This window comes from Rhinolophus ferrumequinum, chromosome 5 (genome assembly GCF_004115265.2).
Source record: "Rhinolophus ferrumequinum isolate MPI-CBG mRhiFer1 chromosome 5, mRhiFer1_v1.p, whole genome shotgun sequence".
NCBI classification, from domain to species: domain Eukaryota; kingdom Metazoa; phylum Chordata; class Mammalia; order Chiroptera; family Rhinolophidae; genus Rhinolophus; species Rhinolophus ferrumequinum.
This window is the reverse complement of record NC_046288.1, coordinates 72,330,523-72,352,385: the sequence shown is the minus strand read 5'-3', so window position 1 is coordinate 72,352,385 and position 21,863 is coordinate 72,330,523. Positions and strand designations below refer to the sequence as shown.

Genomic DNA, 21,863 nt, shown 5'->3' with positions numbered 1-21,863 from the left:
GTGCTGGGAAAACTCAATAAATATTATCAAATTGGCTTTATTAATGACTTGAAATTTCAACCAAATAACATTGAAGTATAAGAAATATCTCTGCTGGTGGATAGAAAAATACATTTAAAGTTCTTTGTAAGGGAGCCTGGCACATAGTAGGTGCAAAATGTTACATGATGATGGTGGTATTGGTGATTTTGATACTGAAAACGAGGTTGATTTGGCAACCTTTACTTAATTCACTTGACAGAATACTCACTTAGTGTTTGTCCCTCTAAGAAAATATTTATTTTTGAGTAAATGAGTTCTGATCATGTGAGAAACAACTCCTCCCCCCTCAAAATAACAGTTTAACAGGAATAGATTAATATTGTTTATTATAGGATAGGCTTATATCAGTGTAGAGCCTGAGAGATAATTCTCACTACTGAAAGAGAAATAATTTTTGACTAGTTCATAAGTAAGTATTAGAGTATTTGGGTTTGAAGTTTTCATGATATATAGAAATGAGAGGTATGGATCAAAAATATAATAATAATAACAATAATAATAAATTGCTCACCTACTGTGTAAAACAAATAAAGGTGGACATCGAACCCCTTGGTTAAAAAGAAATGGCTTCTTTTACATTAATTTATATTAGGCACCATTTTCTGTGGGAAATAGGGATAAACAGGTTTAGACTTTTGTTCTTCCTAGTCACTAATTCTTTCACAATCCCTTAGTATTTCAACACAGTTTAATGCACTCTGTTGTGGGTCCTTAGCCCCTTAATTCTAAAAAAAAAAAAAAAAAAAAAAAAAAATCCATTTGTTTTCCAAACAGTGTTTTTCACAAAATAGGAAGTGCCTAACTGTGATAAAAAGTCTTTTGAGGACAGCAAAGGAAGAACCCATTATGCTTTCAGGCCAATAACCATGTTAGTCCAGCCCAAGCCAAGTTCAATGAGAAATTAATTTTTACCCACGGGTGTCCTTACCTCAAATATGTTTGAAGGCTCATTGTTGTACTGATTGGATATTATTTCTGATTGGTCACTGCACCACTTGAGTCCACCCAGAAAACTATCTGTATCCAAGTCGTTCACGTCTAGTTCAGAAAGGTCAAGTTCAGGAAGATCTGGGCAAAGAGGCTGGTCTTCACCAACCAAAGCAGCACACTGCAGGAGGCAGGGAAAAAGGAAAAAGAAAAAAAAAAAAAACAAAAAAAAAAAACCTGTCATTAACTTCAGGAATGTATTAAACTGCAATAGCATGTGATAGGAATTAAGCCTGGTTAATTCAACGGTATCACCAAAGCTGGTTTCCAGGGTTTTAGTCACCAGAAAAAAATCCTAAATTCTTTAACTTACTTTGCTCCCAAAGGATACTTTGCCTGATCCATTTGATCCCAAATTCTACCTCCAGATCCATGGTAAATGTCATGCTTCCATGAGCCTTCTCTGATTCTTCCAGTTAGAAATCAACTGGATTTGTTTGTACCTCTTTGATAGTTAGCACCCACCGAGTTTCAAATCGTTTTCTGGTTAACTACACGCAAAATTTCCCTCCACCTTTAAGAATATAATCCCTTTGAGGGAGGGATATAAATTTGATTTTACCTTGGAATTACCATCACACATAACAGACAAAATAAACAACTGCTAAATGGAAAACAGAACATAAGAACTTTACTAGGAAAACTTTCTCCACTTATGCTCATTTTAACCGTTATAATCCATATAATTCATTTAGCAACTAATGAGGCAAAGTCCTTTAACTTGTCCATGGTTCTCTTGAATTGTTATTTAAATCTTTTACTTGACTTCATGAACTTCTGAACTTCATCTCAACATAGGTCAAAATGATGAAGGGCAAAAATCATATTTTTTCTAAATGATTTTTATATTTTTCACTATATGTAACATGCAAGTCTTGTGTGTGCGTGTGTGTGTGTGTGTGTGTGTGTGTCCGAATTAGCCCAATTACAGATCCGTATACATGACTAGGTTTGTAAGTAAGAGGAGGCTGGGCCGAAGAGATTTAATTCTGGCAAAAGGTTCGTGTTTATTTCTGTGTGTGTGTGTGTGGTGCGTGCGTGCGTGCGTGCGTGCGTGCGTGTGTGTGTGTGTGTGTGTGTGTGTGTGTGAGATCACCTGGGGTCTGGAAAGAAAACCCACTATAACATACCACAGCTATATTTTTTCATCATTTATGTATTCCTAAACTATGCTATAAGTGAATTCGAAGGAACTACTTTTCTTTGGCGTTTTAAAAATGATTTCAATATACTGAGAGGTTTAAAATACCCTCTACTGCGACTGAGCTGCTTGTCACTAAGGCTATCACAGACTGGCATTGTCTTTCACCTCCTTGAAGGCAACAGGTGGTCTTTGAACTCCGAAACAGTGTGGCTTTTTGAGGAAAGTGGACCCCCTTACCAAAAAGGTGGTCCTCTATCCTTGATCTGGCTGTCTGACTGCTGACTCCTCACTGCATACTGTGAAGAACCCTGCAGAAACTTCCTACCACAGGGTCTGGTGATGTCAGAGACGCAGGACTTCATCCACCTGCGCGCCAAGGTATCTAAATCAGCGGGCACACGTTCTGAAGTGGCACCTGCATGGCCCTACCTTCCAGGATCAGGAGAGATACTGTGGGCTTGTTCACATCCAGGCAGCCGTTGGGCATAAAAGCGAGTATCTGCTTGACATTTAGATTTTGAATAAAATAAGTTTTCTGCAGATAGTGTTCTCCAGCACCCCTGTCATCGCTGGCAGGCTGTATTACACGGGTCATATGCAGCAGCGTGATCCTAGGCACCACACTGGGAAGTAGGTCCTGGCTAGGAGTCAGCAGTTGGTAAGGGGAGGCTGGGAGGAGCCTGAAAATCCCTGCAGTTCTTCCCTAAGACCACCAGGCCCCAGTGAGGTCCCAGCTGGCAGGCAGAGAGGCAATGCAAAGAAAGGGCAATCCTCTCCATCTAAACTCTTTGCTTATCATTTGTATTGGTCTTTCCCTTTTTATTATCCGAGTTAGCCCAGTTACAGATCCGTATACTTGACTAGGTTTGTAAGTAAGAGGAGGCTGGGCCGAAGAGATTTTATGCTGGCACAATGTTCATGTTTTGTTTTGGGTGTAACACTTCCCAGTCTCCAACTTGTCCACACTGCTCATCCTCCAAGCACAAACACACGGTGTTAACTCTTCCACCGCAGACCCAATGCAGAGATAAGGGGATAACTTTATCAGTGGTGCAAAAAACACTGGGATTTCACTGGGGGATAGTCCTTTAAAAAAAAAAAAGGATAAATAACAAAAGCAACAACAAAAAATAAAAGTTAGAAAACTGCAGATCTCTACATCTGCCTGAAGTCTCTGCTGTGCAAAGCATAACTTAGAAACCGTGTTTTGGAATGCTGACTACCAACCAGTGACCAACTCCCTGCTGTCTCTCTCTTAACTGCCCTCTCTAGGCATGGCTAGTTCAAAATCCTTTAACCTTTCCTAAATACATGTTTTAAAGTAACTTTTGAAAACCATTGAAAAGATCGGATCTTTTGTGTGTGTGTATTTTACGGTGCTGTAATTCACCTGTTTGTTTTCCTTTCTCTCTCTTTCTCTCTCCTTTTTGCTCCTCTGTTATGGTTGAAAATGTGCATGTGCTCTTCCATGCTAATAAAACTAGTGCTTCTGAATGTGGCATTATCCTGATAATCTAAAACACATTACTGGTAACAAGTGTTCCTGATATTCATTTATATTTGGCCTTTGGATGATGCCAGACTTAGCAGGCCAGGCCATGTATGTGTCCTCATCTGCCATGCTGATATTTACTGCTTCCCTATACATCTGTAACAGGTGTGCTTTATGGCAGTTACAGACCCACATTCTCCGGCTTCTTTGCAACTATGACAGCTATTTCACAACCATAGCCTTAATTTCATAATAAGATTTAAAAGGATACAGCAGTCACTAAACACAAAAGGATAATTATTGTATGCTATTTCACCCCAACAGACTTTTCTCTTAGTTAAGGAGCAGACAATAAATTAGCTTAACTGCACTGATGATAATGAATCATTATAATTAAGTATAATACTCCATTAACCTTTTGGAGGTTTTTGTGCCATTGATGGTAAATTTTAAAGAGAGAGAGAAGAAAGAGTGGACTTGGCCACATTAATTATATTAATGCAAAAAAAAAAGCATCTTCTTAAAAAAAAATTAGTCAAGACAGGAAAGCGAGTGGGGGCGGGGGGCAGATAAGAATGGCCGTCTTAGCGGAGTGTATGTCATGTGAGTCGTCTCTATCAATCTAAGTAACCTTATTGTACATCACCATCATTAAACTGTGAAACACGGGGGACTCTGAGTAGCTATAGTGATACCGGCCTTTATTAACCAATGTGCTGTCCTGTCATTATGTGCAAAAGGGCATAATACGTTTTAGGATGACAGCAAACATTAATGATTCAAAAAAATGAAAGCTGCCTACGCTACCTGCTGCTCGTAATATTTTAGACTGGCGGTGGTGATCCCCAGAGCTGCCGCCGCGAAGTCAGGGCTTCTAGCAGCTTGCTGCCTACCATGCAACAGAGAAACCACGGGCCAGTCTCAGCCAACCGACAGCTCAATCTCAGGCTGGACAATTAGCCCGAGACCTCACCTCCTTCAGACAAAAATAAAAGGGCCTCTGTTCTAAATGGTTCTGATGCTTATTTGAAAATGACTACAAGGAATTCCAATGATTAAAATAAATGTGTCATATTTCCATAAGATCTAGTTCCTCAATCAACTCCTAGCAGCATCAGGAATAATACATGATAGAAAAATGAAACTACAGCAGCTGAGACCCACGGTGCCATCCAGACAACCACCCATAGGACACACCAGCTACTCGAAGACAATCAGGACTTTGAAGCCACTTATAACCCTGACTCATAATAGCTACATATTATGAATTATCCATATCCATTCCGTTTTACCGAGAAATCAAAACAAGAACAATTACAATCCGCAAATACGATCTGCCAAGGCAAGACAGGGCAAACTGAGCCAACATTTGCAAACACAGCAAAGAGTTAAGAATCCAGGGCATGCCTGGCTAGATAGGAAAAATGCACTCGCAGCCGGCCTTGGCCAAATTATTTTCACTTTAGATGTGTATCTCTGCACCTCACGGACATCTTATTTAATCAAATCACGTGTAGCACTCAATCCTCCCCCTTACCCTACGTGCCCCCAGCTACCCAGAGGAAGCCCTCGCAGTCCTTTGCCAGGTTCATTGTTAGCAGCTCAGATCCCCCATGCACTTCAATTCGGGTCCATCTCACCAGCGTCCACAGAAAGTTTCACTTGTTTCCCAAGTTGCCCAAACTTTCCGAGAACATTGCAGTGTGCAGAATGCAAACATGCTAGTTCCTCGTCCCCTAGCTAGTCACTGGAGACTCCAGAGATTAGGAGCAAACGGCTTGCTTTTTTCCCCCGGTATGAATTGTAGCCAGCAGAGACTGTGGGATTGATGTATTGCCGTCTATTTTTACACAAGCAGCGAGCAGCTCCACACACAGTCCTGCATAAACTCTATTCTCTCTCCGGCTTCAGGCAGCTCTCCGTGGTACAGCGAGATTTAACCATTGGCTTCCCTGCCACTGACGCTAATGGAAAACCTTGCACTGTAAGGCATATATATGTATATATTTTCTTTCTATTTGCTGGCCAAATCTTTCAACCACATAGAGGAGTTTTAAAGGAATCAGCTTCGTTGTTTTGTGTTCTGTAGGAAAAGCAATCTAAAAGAGCCCAGCAGGATTATTTAGGATTTTGTGAGTTCTCTGTCTAATGAACACAGAGACACAGAAAAAAAAAAAAAAAATACTAGACTAGAATCAAAACTGACTCTATTTGAGCACATCCATTTTAATATTTTTATCTTCATCTTATTATAAATAGAGATGGCATTTTTCCAACCAGGCCACTAAACACCACTGGAAAGACTTCAGCTTCTGATTCATATCAATATCTTAGAGCATAAATATTGCATATGAGTAGAAACAGAGCCAAAGGCACATGGAAAGAGTTTCCAACTGCAACAGATACAGATGACAGCAGCTAAGCTTTGATTTGCTCAAGGCATCTCAAAGCCACCTTAAAATAGCAAACTTATTGGAGTTAAGATAAGATTAAGATTCCTTTCCTGCCCGGGCTACTTTTCTACCTCCTCTCCTCGCCCAAGCCCTTCCCCCTTTACAGGAATAATTGAATCTGGAGGGAAGCTTCAGTCCTGGCTGCAATGCCGAGCCCAGCCCCAGCTCACCTCGATGTCACTCCATACAGAGTCCTGGTTGCACATGTCCCACGCCATCCAGCTCCTGAATGACGCCAGTCAAGCTTTTTCAAGTCCAATCCACAGTGACACAGAGCACACACTCATGCAGGCAACCAGCCCCTTACTGAGAGTGAACTGAAGGCACCTGTCTTACTACAGTCCCCAGTCACATGACAAAGCTATTAAAAAGTAGGCTGGGCTGTCACTCACCCAGCCTCCCTTCTCCTGTGCAGCTTGCTGCTCAAACTCGTGACGTCACTCAAAGGCAGCCCTCTGCCTCAGTGAAGTAACGCTCAAAAAAAAAAAAAAAAAACGGAAAGAAAGAAAGAAAGGAAACACTTGGACTTTTGGAGGCTTTGAGCATCATGCTGAGATTAAATCCAGCTTTGAATGCCACAGACTCTGAACGGAGCCCTGGCCATATAATAACTAAAATCCCCTGCAATCTTTTTTTAATTTATTTTCCTTCCAAAACAAGCAAGTGGCAAATCTCCCTGTTTCACGACAGAGTTACTATATTCTTAGCTAAAATGTGTACTCCCTAAGGACTAGAATTTTAAAGACCTCCAAGTGGGCTCTAGCTAGGTTTGGACTAAAGCAAGAGCTTATCACATGATGCATTTTTATGAGACATTTTCTAATTGGGAGAAGTGTTTGAAAGCAGAGAATGGGGCATGGTTTTTGTTTTGTTTTGTTTTGTTTTTGCTTGTTTTATCAACAAAACAACCTGCATTTGTTAAGATATAAACAAACTCCTCCACCCAGAAATCGGCTGTCCCCTTGGCAGTAGGGAACACCAGCTCCTGAAGTGTCACTGCACTTAGCTTTGCTCCATGTAAGGAGAACAAGAAACAAAATACCATCCTTTCAGGTCCCTTCTAATTATTTCCATTTTTCTCGCAGGCTCCCAGAAAACAAGTGTTAGTAAATACAGTTGCTGCTGCTGTGCTCAGATCAGCTTAGGTTCCCAGCTGCCTTTTTTTCATACATGTAGCATTTCCTCTCTAACTGCCTTAGGGTGTATTTTTGAATAAACACGGGATTCCAACCCTAGTGCCCTGGGTTGTGCAGTTTGTGTTCCACATCAAGAATGTCCGTGGAGTGAGGGAAAAATACCAACGTGCTATTAGCAGAAATATTCATTTCTTGAGCTTTTTAATTTTTTTTTTCCCAGCTTCTACCCTGAGACAATGAGGGCTAATGCAGGTGCAACTGTTTTATGATGACACTACATATTGAATACATAACAAACTCAAGATACTAGATACCACCAAAAAACACCATAACACTACAGTGCTCTTACTTAACCCTTCCAAGTTCCAGGGAAATGTACACGTGTGTGTGTGTGTGTGTGTGTGTGTGTGTGTGTGTTTGTGTGTTTGTGTGTTCATCTATATTCATATATATTCAAACATATATATTCATGCATATATGCTTTTATAAAATTTTAAGCCCAATATACTTCTAAAATCAGCTCAATTATTTTGCTTAATGAGTTATCTGAAAAAATTCCCCGGGTATCTAAAAATAATTTTTAAACCACTGTCAACTTAAACTCCTCTTTTACTAAGGTTAATTTAATTGTTCTCTGCTGTTCCTCTCTTTGTAAAGGAAAAAATGGAAATTTGCTCTAACACATATTTTAATTATAAAGTTGCTCAAATATTAAAGGGAGAGAAAGAAAAACTAACAACAGAAAAAAACCCAGAAAACCAAAATACCAGGTTGCTTCTTCTTTCAGACTACATATATTATAAGAGATTTCTCTACTCTGGTATCTGCAACAAGTTGCTAGTAAATTCCTGACTAATGTGATGAAATTGACAGTTTGTCATTATTGGAGATAAAAAGATAGCCAAAAGCTTTGACATTTTAAATTAGCTGGATACATGTCACTGGCACATTTTCCTTCTTACAAATAGTGGAAAATTACTGTAGTTTTAATTTTCTAAATCAAGCAAGAACAGGAAGATACAACCTCAGGAAGACTTTTATGCATGTAATCAGTGGCATTACTCTGCACTCTCCACAAAGAAACACTAATTTTCTTTGAAATTATATTCTGATTTAATGTAAAACTACAGTAAATTATTAAAATTCAGGGAAAAGGTCATTGGCTCTCCCCTCAGCACAGTCAACTGTGAAATAATATTGGTCACTTGACCAAGAAGGGTTGATGTTTATTCATTATTATCACATGATCCTTGTGTCGTGATATTCTGATATTTTTCATTGTGCTCGAATGCTAGGCATCCATTACACGTTTTTGTTTGTTTGTTGTTTGTTTGTTTTTAATCCTTTTCACACCTTTTAGGGAAGTTCTTTACACTGGAACATTTTGTATTATTTTTGATATTTTAAACTGCTCCTGGTGGGTTGTTGGGGTTTTCTTGTTTGTCTTTTTGCCACTTAATTCCACTTGTTGTTAACCAAATCAGCACATCCACTGAAACCAGAGGTGGTTTTATATGTTGTTTTTGTTTTTCTCACCATCACAAAGAGGGTTAGTTAGAAATGAAAACATTGAAGTGATTTATAAACTACAGCATAGTATATTTTCCCTCAAATTTCTACTACTGTACAAATTAAAATATAAATAGGATTTGTGGACAAATTAGAGTACTTTCCACTATTTTTTTTTAAGTATCAAATTTACAATTTTAAGATGCGGGATGTTTTAGAAGTCTTATAATTTGTTTAATTAGCTCTTCAGATTAAAATTTCTCTTCTGTCCAGTGTGTTTCTTTTCTCAGGAGAATATAAATTGTTAGTTGCTCACCAACCTTGCTCTTTTCTGGCTTCCCAGGCAGTTTCTATATTTAATTCTGTGTCTGTCTTGACTGTTTCTCTTCCTCCCGCCCTGCAACCCTCCTTTCACCCCTTCGTCAACTGTGCCTCCAAGATTTCCAAACGTTTAGTTTCAATCAACAAGGATCTATTGAAACCTTACTGTGTCCACAGCAATGTATTGCAAGGATTGCCAAGAAGGCATATGACATGAACACAAGGGAATTCACAATTTTAGGGGGAATGACAACCTTTGAAAATAGAGAATAATTTGATATGGAAAAAAAAAATGTCCCTTCGCTCAATACCCAGATTATTCTTCTCCTTAAAACACACCCTTTTTAGGTACAAGGTCCTTTCACTAACCATTATAATTCACACCCGAATCAACCCCATTTTGTCTCAACAATAGGAAAAGGTATTTATTAACATCTGTTGAGGGCCCATAATGTTCCATATCTACACAGCCTAGATTCCTCCCTGATGGAATTTCTCCCTTCAGTGGTTCAGTTAACATTCCCCGAAGCTCCTACATTGGTGGCGGCAGTAGAGTCTATCCTTAGAGTTAATGACAAGAGAGAAAATAAACCTTCAAAAGAATAATTTAATTGTACAACAAAAATATTTGACCAAGTATATGTAACATTTCGCCTTCCTTCCCTCCTCCTGCCCAACACAAAAGGCTTTCCCACCATACACATTTCAGACAACTGTCCACTTCTAAAACTTTAATATACTCAAACTCAAATGCCCAGGATTCAGATACCCAAGCAGACAATAAGAAAGACAATTGATTTTTATGTCATAAGTGTACACAGGTGAGAACTCAGAAATAAAGAGCTATTAGTATAAACATCTTTGCCCATTTTAGTAAGCTTACAATAAACAATAGTAGAATAAGTTTAATGCTAAAACTTTTCAAGAAAGAAAAGCAGAGAAGAAAACGGATACAGCAGAACTTGCATGAGCTAGACATTAAAATCAGCATCCAATATGCCACATCTCAATCAATTTAATCCTCCAAACTATGCAATGAAGATTGTCTGTGTACCCATTTACAACAAAGGAAAAGAAGAGCGAGGGTTTTGAGAGTAAATAAAATGAGCCTACAGACTCCTGAAAGCCCTTATAGGAAGAAGCAAAGTTTCATACATAAAAATAATATCTATTCCCCAATCAAAAGCATAGCAAAGACCCCCTGAGGCAACTTTATATAACTGGAAATCAACATTCCTGGGAATACTGCCTGTCTAGAGCATTCTTCCAGGAAAGAAAGGGGTCCTCCCAGAATTGCTAATTTTTCTAAAGTTAATCATTACTAATAGTCATCCAATTGCTTGTTTTTAATGTCTAGAGGAGCTAATGGATCCTGATTCTCCAAGTCAGTTTCTGAGCACAGACTCTCTGAGCCCCTAGGATGTGTTTAAATCTGAGGCTGTGCAGGGCACAAAAGTGGGTAACAAGGCAAGCCATTAACAAAAACCTCTAGCCTATGAACACTCGAAAATCAAATCTTATTTTACACAAAAGCACCTTTGGGGAAACAAGTAGAGGAGAGTTAGTGGACAGTTTTAATGCCTCCTAGCATCCATTTATGTATTTATTTTTCATAAACTAGAGGTGATAGACAATCTCAGTAACAAATCTCTTATCTCCGGTAAAACCTTCTGCAGACCAGCCCTGTGCAACTGACTGAGTTAGCCTGTAGTTTAATGTGGATCTCAAAATCTGCTCTTGGCATTTTGCACATTAAAACAAAAAAATAACGTGAAAATTAATCCGAGTTGCAGTCAATTGGACTAATCTGAGCATAAAGCAAGAAGTATGCTTATTAGGCCCACAGATGAGAGATAAAAAAAAGGATGGTTAAAATCTTATTTTGTCTGATGCTTACCTGCTGTATTTGTGCATCTACAGACATTTTCATTTACCTTAATTATTTCAGGTTAATTCACCGATAATGCAGTGAGTTATTGATTATTTAGACAAGAAATGTTTAATAGGATTATTTAGCAATGTTTCTTTACTGAAACTGAAAGAAAAAGCACATCCTATTTTATTCAATTTGGTACTAATCAAAAATTTAAAGTACTACTGAACCTCAATAACGTAATAGTTCACTTACTACAAGAAAGATATTTTATCCTCTAACTGAAATCAGTGAGGGCCAGAGAAAATTGAGGCACACAAATTATTAAATTGGAAATAATAATTGTTAGTCAAACAGTTCCCTCTGGTATTTATTTCTAGAGCTTGAGTCCTAATGAGATGAATTTTTCTTGATTTTAGGGGAGAAAATTGTGTTTTCTACCTAGTCTCAAAGTGGAAGACATAAATAAATGAAGTTTTTTGCTTTTGTTTTCATTTGTTTGTTTGTTTGTTTATTTTTCTTAAATCCCACCAGAAAAGCTTTGGAAGAGTTTTGGTCAGTTTGCTTTTTTTTCGTTGTTGTAAATTTTTCCAATGCTTTGATATCTGAATTTTACTCCAGCAGAGCTTATATGTATATCCTAAAAATGTGATGTAGAAAGAAAACAAATTCACATCTTAGGAAGCAATTAGCATACAGTCTAAGCTAAATTTTGTGATGACTTCTATAAAATCGAACTTTCCATTCACTAGCCCAAATAGACACAAGATTTTTGAAGAAAATTCCTCAACCCAGAAGACTACTTCCAAGACTGAACTTCACATTTAGCAGCTCAATCAAAAATAGATGTTAAATGCTGCTGGTACGATTATAAATGGACACACATTTTTCTAGAGTATCAGCAGGTGGTATTTATCAAATTTGTTTAAAATGGGCATCTCCATCAACCCAGAAATTCTATCTCTAGAAATTCATCTTAAGGCACTAACAAAGAGATATGTGGAAAGACTGTTGGTGTGAGTCAATGCTACATTATTTACATTACTGAAATGCTACAGTTATTTACATTGCTGAAAACTTGCAAGCAGTTTACATGTCCAACGGTAATGGCCTAGTTAAATAAATTCTAGAGCAGTATATTTCTTCATAAACATATATTCATTATATATTCAACGATATCATTAAAACTATTGTAAAATATATATAATAGCATAATGAGAAATGTTCAAAATATATTAAGGTTTAAAATTATGTTTGTAAAAACTATAATCACAACAAATGCACATATAAATATATACACTGAGAAAGAAAGAAGAGGAAGGAGGACAAGGAAACTATATAACAAGGTGTTAATAGTGGCTGATGACATTATGAGTGCTTTTTACATTTTCTTTGTGTATATATGTGCCTTTCTCTCATTTTTAAATTTTCTAGGGTAGATTTATATAACTTTGATATTCAGAAGAAGAAGAATTATTCATTTTTAAAAGACATAGAGATTCAGACTTATGGCTATGCCTTCTTAACATATGGGGAATGTAGCAAAATCGATAGAGCCCCTGACATTCGATATAAGTCTCAAATATTCTTCATGTACTTAAAAGGAAGCCATTTCTCTCTATCACTGCAAGTCTATCAGCTACTGCACTCAGGATGCAAGGCTCAGGAGCAACCCTGGGAGACGTCCCTGTGGGCACTTTAGAACCCTTCTGAGCCCTGAATCATAGGCAGAGGGAAGGTATCAACTACTATTATCTTGCCTCAGAGGTAGGCCTACACCCCTGACCCCCAGACGCCACTACTGTCTGCACTTTCTCATCTTTGAAATTTCATCAACTGAGTTAAATAAACTTTACATTTGAAAGAAAATGTAATTATCCTTGGTAGGGTTAGGGGATTTCATTTATTTATACAAAAGCATCCATTTGTTAGTCCTATTTTTTTTTTCTTCCCTTCTAGTACCTAACAGATTTGAAAAGCCCATGCCAAGAGGGGTGGGGGTGGGGAGGGAACAGTAAATGCTTTAAGAATGGCATGATTAAATTATTAAGAAAATTTCTCAAGAAGAGATTTCATCGACTGGGGAAATGGAAAGGCAGTCGGAGAAGGCCGAATGGAAGGGAGGTTTGAAATGTGGCTCCTACCCGAGACAACTGAAATTGACTAGATAAGGAAAAGGCAGTCCAAGTTTCAAGCCAGTGAACTTGCGAGTGAACTTCTGGAACACAGTCTGTTGCTAAATGTGGAGCAACCTGTGTAAATGCTGTCACACTGTAGCCCTGTTCTTGGGCGAGAAGCACCTTTGGGGCTCCCCAGTAGCACATGAACGGTAACCCACCCTCTTTGCCCATGAAAGGCTATGTCCACAGGCATAAAAGCTTCACTATTAGCCTATTCCAGTCAGCGTTCTCGCAGTTTCATGGGCCTTTCCTGCAAATCACTCTTCCTATACGCTTGGGTGACCATTATTTTGACCGTCAAGAATTTTTGTGAGAAGAGGGATAATGAGGCTAGAACCAAGGCCAAGCTCATGAGATTTAAAGTGATTACATAGGCTCAAGTCTATCTGATAAGCAGAGTGACTTTGTAGATCTTGATTTAGCCCCAAATGGAAGGAAAAGGATGAAAGAAAGAACATGGGTCCTCATTCAGATGTGTCACTAGCCCACAATTCAACTCTGGGCAGCTCATTTAATGATTCTGAGCCTCAGTTTCCTTATCTATCGAAGGAGATGGCCAGATTCAATTATACCTAAGATCCCTGCCAACTCTCAAATGCAATGATGTGTCTGCCTTGACAGAGACGGGCCACTTGGGAAGATGTCTTTGTGCAGGGTGAATCCAAAGGTTCCATTGCACAAAAGGCACTGGAAATCAGGGAGGAGGTACAAGCAAGCTAACGGGGGCTCAACTTTGCTGAAAGAACACAGATGCATCAGTTTCCATGCAATAAGCATATTTCACTTCCTAACCATTCCAGAAAAAGATCACATGAGAACTCAGGAAATAGAATCCTTTCAACCGCACTTATCGGTGTGAGAAGACAGGCATCTACACGCGGGTTTCTTACAAAGCCCAGGTAGTTGCCCCAGAGAAAAAGCAAGCATTCATCTTGTTTATCATTAATTCTATTAAGTGGCACAGGCCATGTGTAAGACCAATCCCCTGCTTGCAAAATAAGGGTGAAAAACATACGTGTGCAACCAATGTGATTGTGACTATTTACTTATGCCTGCATATGGATGAAATTAATATACTCACATGTGATTTGGTTTTTACAACAAGAAAGAAATGATATTACTCAGATAGAGAAGATTAGGAAGAGAGGATGGCTCCTAACTTCAGGGTTTTGTCAATAGGAATAAGGTCTATAACATCTAGGTAAAGAAGAACTTGAAGTAAGCATTTTGCTCCCCACTGCCATTACATTCCTCTCCCCTTCAATAAAAAGCTCATTATATTTGGTAGAAGGAGACCTGACCTCTTTTTAATTTGAGGGGCATCATTTGAGCGATTACTGTAGGGTGTGGAGAGAGGAAAGACGGTCATATGCCTAAAATAGTTTATCACGGCAACATTAGCAACTGTATTAAACCAAGCCACATCACAGGACAGATTGCTGATGTATCACTAGGAGTTACAGAGTTTTTCTCTTCCAGTTGTTTTCTTTGTCCATGCAACTCTGTTTAGCAGGAGGTACATCAGTGCTTCAGAGCCATCTAATATCACCCAGCTTGGAGACATAACGTTAGGACTGAGTGAATAGCTACAAGCACACTAAATTCCCCAACAGAAAATTTGGAGAGGGAGTACCGGTGACAATGGAGTAAGCCACGTCAGGCCAAATAAATGATAAACCTCAGTAAGGACAGGCCTTGCTAAACCACTAGCTATTCTTATACAATGTTGGATGATCAAGGAGTGCCCACTGGCATGCATAGCTAACTTCACGTTTTCCTGCATCCAAGGAAAGAGGCAACAAGAAAATTAACATTAGAAAGCTTGATTTCTGGGCCTGTGAAACAATCTCCAAAAGGCAGTTTGTAAGAGTTTCCCTTTTATACAGGCCAAAAGCTCTATTATTCTTTAAAGAGCCCAGGTTATACTTTGACCCAAGCAGCTGATCAGAAAGGATTCTTTTCCTACCTCTTTTCAAAACAAAAATCTCTGCCAACTCCTGAGGTGTGACTTTCTATCATCCATCTTACTAGATCCATTTCGACGTAGGGCACCTAAAAATAAGCCACACCTAACCTTTTGCACGGCCACACAAAGCTAGCGAGTGGGAACTCCCAACTCAGCGCTCTCTTGTGGGTATTTTCAGACTGTGCCCTCTTTGTCTCCTCTATTATATTACCCTACGTGGAATATTGCAAAAAAACCCAGGCCAAGAGTGCTTTGCTATATTGTATCTAGCACTGAAACCAGGATGGCACCATATTTGAGCTTTGTTATTTTGTTTTAGACTGAATCAAGGGAAACTATGACTAATAATGTCCAGGGGGGAAAAAGCAATTTAAATAATAATTAATGTTCAATAAACCTAGTTATTCCACTTAAAATATCATGGCTGTTGAGGCTTTACACCTTAAAAGTATAAGCAAATACATCAATGAGAATGAATGAACTTGGACTAAACATCTAAATGTGGATAAATCCCACAAACATAATGTGAAGCAAAAGATGCTAGACACACCAAAAAAGTTCACACCTTTTTATTCTATTCTGTCTATAAATAAGTACAGAAACGGAGCTATACCTAATTTAAGTACTTGGACGTCAGGATCGAGGTTGCTTTGGGTGGCAGTTGGGAGCTGGGGTCATGGTCTGGGGTAAGAGGCTCCAGAAAGTTAGTTATGGTTTATTTCTTGCTGTCAGTGCTCCTTCTATGGATATGTTCAGTTAGTGAAAATTCACAGAGCTAAACCCTTATAATACATGCACTTCTCCGTATTCATATTATGCTTCAATCAAAAGTCTAAAATGCATTGAGAAGAAAGAGAAAGGAGGCTTCTTATACGATAAAATTTTTAAAGTTTGCTATCTTTCAGTTAAAAAAAAAATTCTTAATGCTCAACTTCTCTTATTAAAGAGTCAATGAAACCACATGGGCAAATAGCAGTGGGCAGGAATTAAAGGACCTGATGTCTAGCTTTGTTTGTTTGACCTTGGGCAAAGCCACTTCAACTTTCTAGATCTATTTCCTCTTCTGTCAAAAGATGGGATAAGATTAGATGTTCTCTGAAAGTATTTGCTAAATGAATGAAATGGAGGAAACTTCTAACTCTAAAACTTTAGTATTTTGCCCTTCCTTCAAATTTCATTTTGAAGTGGGTCATTGACTTGTTTTGGCAAGGTGGTCCCCTTCTCTGAGAACATGGCCTTTGGGGCCAGTCAGTATTTATCTATGTGATCCTAAGCGACTCTCCTAAACTATCTGAGCCTCAGATTCCTCATCTATGACAATGGTAATATAAATATGCATTTTGCATATTTGGTGTTATAGTTAAATAATATAATAAGCCCAGCACTCGGCATATAATAAGTACTCAATAATGATACTTGCTATTCACATATTAATACTCCACAACTAAGATTGAAAGGACAACAACTTGACTTGGATGGAGCTGATGAGTCCTAGGAAAAACACACCGCTGTTCCCCAATAAAAAGAAGTCCTGGAAATACACACTGTTCCCCAACAAAGTCCTGTTTCTCTTCCCTAATAAAATCTTAAAAAAAAAAACCAAACTCAATGTCACACCAACCAACATTACTATAAATGCACAAGTTGACTTTTGCCTGGCTTCCTCATGTAAAAAAGATCTAGAAACAAGCACAACAGACTTTCTTTTGAAGTTTTACATTAAGCTGACTTTCTATGAGTGCACACATCGAGTCATCACCTAAGTTGTCAGAATGCCAAGTGTCTATGAGTTTCTCGATACCTGAAGAAAAGTAAAACCAGCCTAGTACTAGTCTTGCCCTGGCTCTACCTCTAAATAGACCAGAAGCAGCAAGGGCAGAAACAATCTTTCAAGAGTTGCTCTGTTCAGAAGCAAAACATCCATATGGTACATGAAAACTGACAAGAGTTTGCAAACAAGAGAAGAAGAACCACGGAGTATCAAACCATGTTTTAAAAGGATGATATCTATGGGGAAGAACGGAAAACAAAGCCACAGGAGCAAAACAATTCAATATAAAGTCAATTTTGCCACCAGTGGCCTATCAACTATATTGTCTTAGCATTCACAGTCTTCTCACACATTTGCGATTAATCATGCACACTTTTTAAATGGATAAAAATGACATAAAAGATACATTATATTTTGTCTTAAACATTTAAGGTTTTTTTCACAAGTAGTTTTTCTGTGTAATGAAATGCTGACAAGTTGGCACATAAGCTGAAAACAGTGCTGTCCCATTCAGCAGCCACAGCCCACAGAGGGCTAACTGAGCACTTGAAATGTGTCTAATCAAAAGTGAGACGAGCTATCAATGTAAAATATAATAGCATTTCGAAGCTCTAGAATGAAAAATCGAATTAAAATATTAAGAATTTATATTGATTATATGTTGATATAATGTTTTGGCTATATTGGGGAAAATAAAATATATTAAATTTATTTTTTCTAAATGTGGCTACTAGGAAATTTCAATTACATGTGTGATGTGCATAATCTTCCAATTTGACAGTGCTGGTTTCAAGTTTTGCACTTACCCTCAAGTAAGTTATTTCATACAGGCAAAGAAAATTAATGAATTGTAGAATCAGGGAATGGCAGAATGAAAAGGGGTATTAGAGCAGGGCCTGAGCAATGCACACCCCTAGGAGGCACCATTCACATCCCAGCCATGAAAAGTGATCCTTGGGACTTTACAATATTCAGCTCATGCCACACTATATTAAATGCTGTATAATCCATCCTCCCTAGATAACCAGGAATCCCTTCTAGAACATCCCTGAGCCAATCCATCCTTCCAACACCTTCCCCATGTTTTCCAAACATATACAGAATAATGAGATGCAAATTTATAAACTGAGGTCTACCCAGTACTCCAGATTAAGAAGGTATAGAAAATCGAGCTGATCACATTACAAAACCCTCATGGGATGCAGAAGAAGGCCAGAGCAACACAGAGCATGCAAAGTCTGAGATAGATACAGGGATGCAAGGTTCTTAAGAAGACTTGTTTTCTTCCTGGAGACTATCGGCATTTTTCAGAGGGTAACATTCACTTTAATTACAAAATGCACCCGCCTCTCTCTTCCAAGGGAGAAAAGCCTGTTGTTGCATCTGTAATGTAGCTTTAGTTCCTGATGCCAAAAATGATTCAGTAAACACAGTTATGTTATGGTATACTGTTTCTTATTCAGTACTCAAATTAATCTCAAGGCAGTGCTGGCATTAATTCAATTTGATGCCTGTACTTAGGATTTCACATAGGTGCCTTCATCCAATTCTTTTTCGCGACTAGTAAAAATCTTAATTCATGGTAATATATTTATTTCTAGTTCAGTTCATGTTAAGGAATTGCAGTACTTCACAAAATAATAATTAATATCAATCATATTTTATAACACTGTTAATGGTTCAGAGGAAAATCCTACACTGGGGGAAAGATTAGATGAACCAGGGGGTCTTAGCCCATGCTATGTACTCTATTTTTAGGATTTGAGAAAAGATACCAAACATCACCTCAAATATTAAGTTAATTGAAGGTGTGCATCATGGGAAGACTGCAAATTAATAGGACATTGATTTGATGTGCCCCAAGAATATAATTTACACTCTCAGAGACTCCGTTTTCCACCTATTTTGTCTAACAACTATATAATTTGCAAGGTGGTAAAGATATTCAAATTCAGATGCACGTTATAATACTATTAAAATAATGAACAACTTCACTAACAGCAAGCTTTCTGCAATTGTTGGTAACAATTTCTATTTTTTTTGTTCTGTTTTGTTTTCTAGTGGTTTTCTTTATTTTTAAATGATACTTGACATATAATATTACAATCATTTCAGGTGTACAACACAGTGATTAGACATTTCTATACCTTATTTACTGATCACCATGATCAATCTAGAAACTATCTGTCACCTTACATAGCTATTGTGATATTATTGATTATATTCCCTCTGCTGTGCATTACATCCCTGTGACTTATTTTATAACTGGCAGTTTGTACTTCTTAATCCCCTTCACCTTTTCGCCCATCTATTTTTATGTAACGTTTGAGCAATGTTGATAGCATCATATTTCCTGGGATTGGACATATAGTCAGTGGACTAGTTCAAGCATGAATCCTTGACTATGACAAAAATGGTGTCCCCTGGAGTTGTACAATGCAGTAGCCCTCACATTTCCTTAAGGAACTATGTTTCAAAGGCCTAATTCTCCCCTAGGCACCAAGAAGTAGAGCAGTGGGTCATACAACTCTGAAAATCTTCAGATTCATAATGACGACAATAATAATAACATCAACAACAACAACACAACAGGTCCCTTGAAATGCATGATCACAATATCCAGTCTTTCCAAATTAGGCATTAAGCATTCCATCCACTCTACAATTTCTCCACACTGACATGCTACCAGGAAAAAAAAGCAAAAGAAGGAGAAAGATAGGCACATACTATTTTTATAAAAATCCTTCAAATCTGATGTGTGTTTTCTAAAATCCTGATCATTAGAAATAAAACAAAAACCAGAACACCAGCAGCACTGGCTCCCAGGGGCAGAGATAATGCCTCTTAATACTCACTTGCAAAACGGGATCCATAGATGAGAACCCCCAAGATACGGGGCATTCATTTTAATGCAGTGTAAATACTTGCATACAAGTTGAGGGAACACTCACGACAGTGGCTTGCACACGCTACTTTTTAATTCACAAGGGCATGGTGACGTGGGAGAGCACCTGGAAGTCACTGCTCAATGAACTCCACAATAGGGCTCACATTTGAAACCCAATCTTAGCTAGATATGGACGTAAGAGCAAATATATACAGTATCATGTGCTTTCCAGCAGCCCTGTGTCTCGAGGGAGCTTTCTGACATCAGCAGTTGAGACAGGTGGTTCCCTTTCCAACTGTGGAAAATAAAACCGTATTGCAGAGGCAGTAAGTAAATATAGCTGTACTGTAATTTTTCGTTGGTGCACTCTCCCTGTGATTTCTGTCCTATGATGATACTTTATCCAATGAACCCACTCAGGGCACCCTTCTCAGCTAATAACTGACTAAACATTTGCAAACTGGCTGAAACTGCATTAAAGATCCTGGTAGAAGGCTCTTGTTTGCTGCCCCAGTTGGTAAAACTCGGGTATTCCTCCTCTCTCTTATTCAGAATAGGTTGCCAAGTGGCTGCCCAAACCTCTGCTGGAATATGTCACCCTTTGTCCCCTGTTACTAATATAACCCAACAAAATGACAGACAAGAGTCAGACCGTCTTAAAATCACATGCACAGGGCAGGTCAGTACCAACCCAATCCAGCTTGAGTCTGAGAATGAAAATCAGCTGAGTCGTCCTAAGCCCTCTGTGGCCACAACTACGTATTTGCTTTTGCACTTAAGAATTACGAGCAGAAGGGCCCCCCGTAACGTGTGTATAAAATTCCTTAATTCCACTTCTGTTTCTCTTTCTGAACATAGATACTTTTACACTCTGACAGCCGCTGGCTCCTAAAGCATTCTCCTTTTTGTTGTATCTCCTTAGAAACACAAATCTTGTTCCCTGGCAGCGACAGCTCTACATGCCGAACCACGTGCCCAAACGAGTTCTCCCTTGCAGCTTTAATTCACAGTAAGTGGCATGAAAGGAGGTCAACCCTTCTCAGAAAACACTCTGAGTTCTTTTTGACTTCAGAATCTATTTTGGAAAGCCACACTCCCTGGTACATAAAGAGCGACTTCGCATTTTGAAATTCTGGCTATAACTACTGACAACTTCATGGAACTTCATGGAATGGTCTGCAAAGGGGCAAACGAAGGGTAATGATCACAGTGACAGCTCTTGATCGTAATTCTCTCAGAGAATTCAGGAAACTCCGTGAGATGAGGAAGTTAGTAACTGCCATCCCTTGTGCACCCCCAAAGAGCCCTTTCCTTTGAAAGCCACCTATGGCATGTGTGCACGTTACAGCTTTTCCCTCCTGAGATGTTCCTTGAATGCTTAACTCAATAATGCCATCTTAATCCTGAATGTTTCCATGGTAGCCCACCACTGTAATAAACAAGTGTGAAGGATGAGAAACGAAGCACGGTATTCTTGTTTCCCCCTATTCTCCTTCAACTTCCAAAGAACAGGGTCCTCTTTACTTCTCTAAAGTTCACATCTCCTTGAGCTAGAGTGAAAATAATAGCACTGAAGAAATGATAGCCAATGTTAAGTGGGTAGGTACTGTGTGCCAAGCACTGTGCTGAGGTGTTACCTGGATTATCTCACTTCATTCTTCCACGAACTGTAAGACCCAGTCCTGTTATTATGTTGATTCTAGGGATAAACTCACTGAAGCTTAGAGAGGTTAAGTAACTTTTCTAGAGACAAAATGCTGGTATGTGGGAGACCTTGGACCTAAAGTCATTGTTGCCTGACTGCAGACATTTTTCTCTTGATGAGCAGACTGTGAAAAAGAATTTTAAAAATGGCACTTTTATGTCCAACAGTCACATAACTTAGACATTTAGGAATCTCCCCACAAATCAGAAGGGAAACACTGCTTCATGTCCAGAAGGAAAATAAAAACACCACACACGTAGCTAAAGCTGGAAATTAAGAAAAGGCAGGACTCAAACAGGAACACAGCTGCCCATAGTACCCTGCTCTGGTCAAAAGAAGCCGCACGACAAGTATCTACGAATGTGAGCAGGCATATCATGGAAAAGAATGCACCTTT

General features: G+C 38.6%; 1 protein-coding gene across 4 annotated transcripts in view; it reads right to left on the bottom strand.

Moving 5' to 3' along the window:
* Positions 1-21,863, bottom strand: part of PPARGC1A (PPARG coactivator 1 alpha) — a 628,607-nt gene that overhangs the window by 91,182 nt on the left and 515,562 nt on the right. For 2 of the 4 annotated variants that reach the window (XM_033106261.1, XM_033106263.1), the window contains exon 3: positions 971-1,150. In XM_033106261.1, coding sequence (XP_032962152.1) covers positions 971-1,150 — 180 coding nt within the window. Of the gene's footprint in view, positions 1-970; positions 1,151-6,288; positions 6,495-19,729; positions 19,831-21,863 lie in introns of those variants that run through there. The other 2 variants (XM_033106264.1, XM_033106262.1) reach the window with 2 other exon arrangements.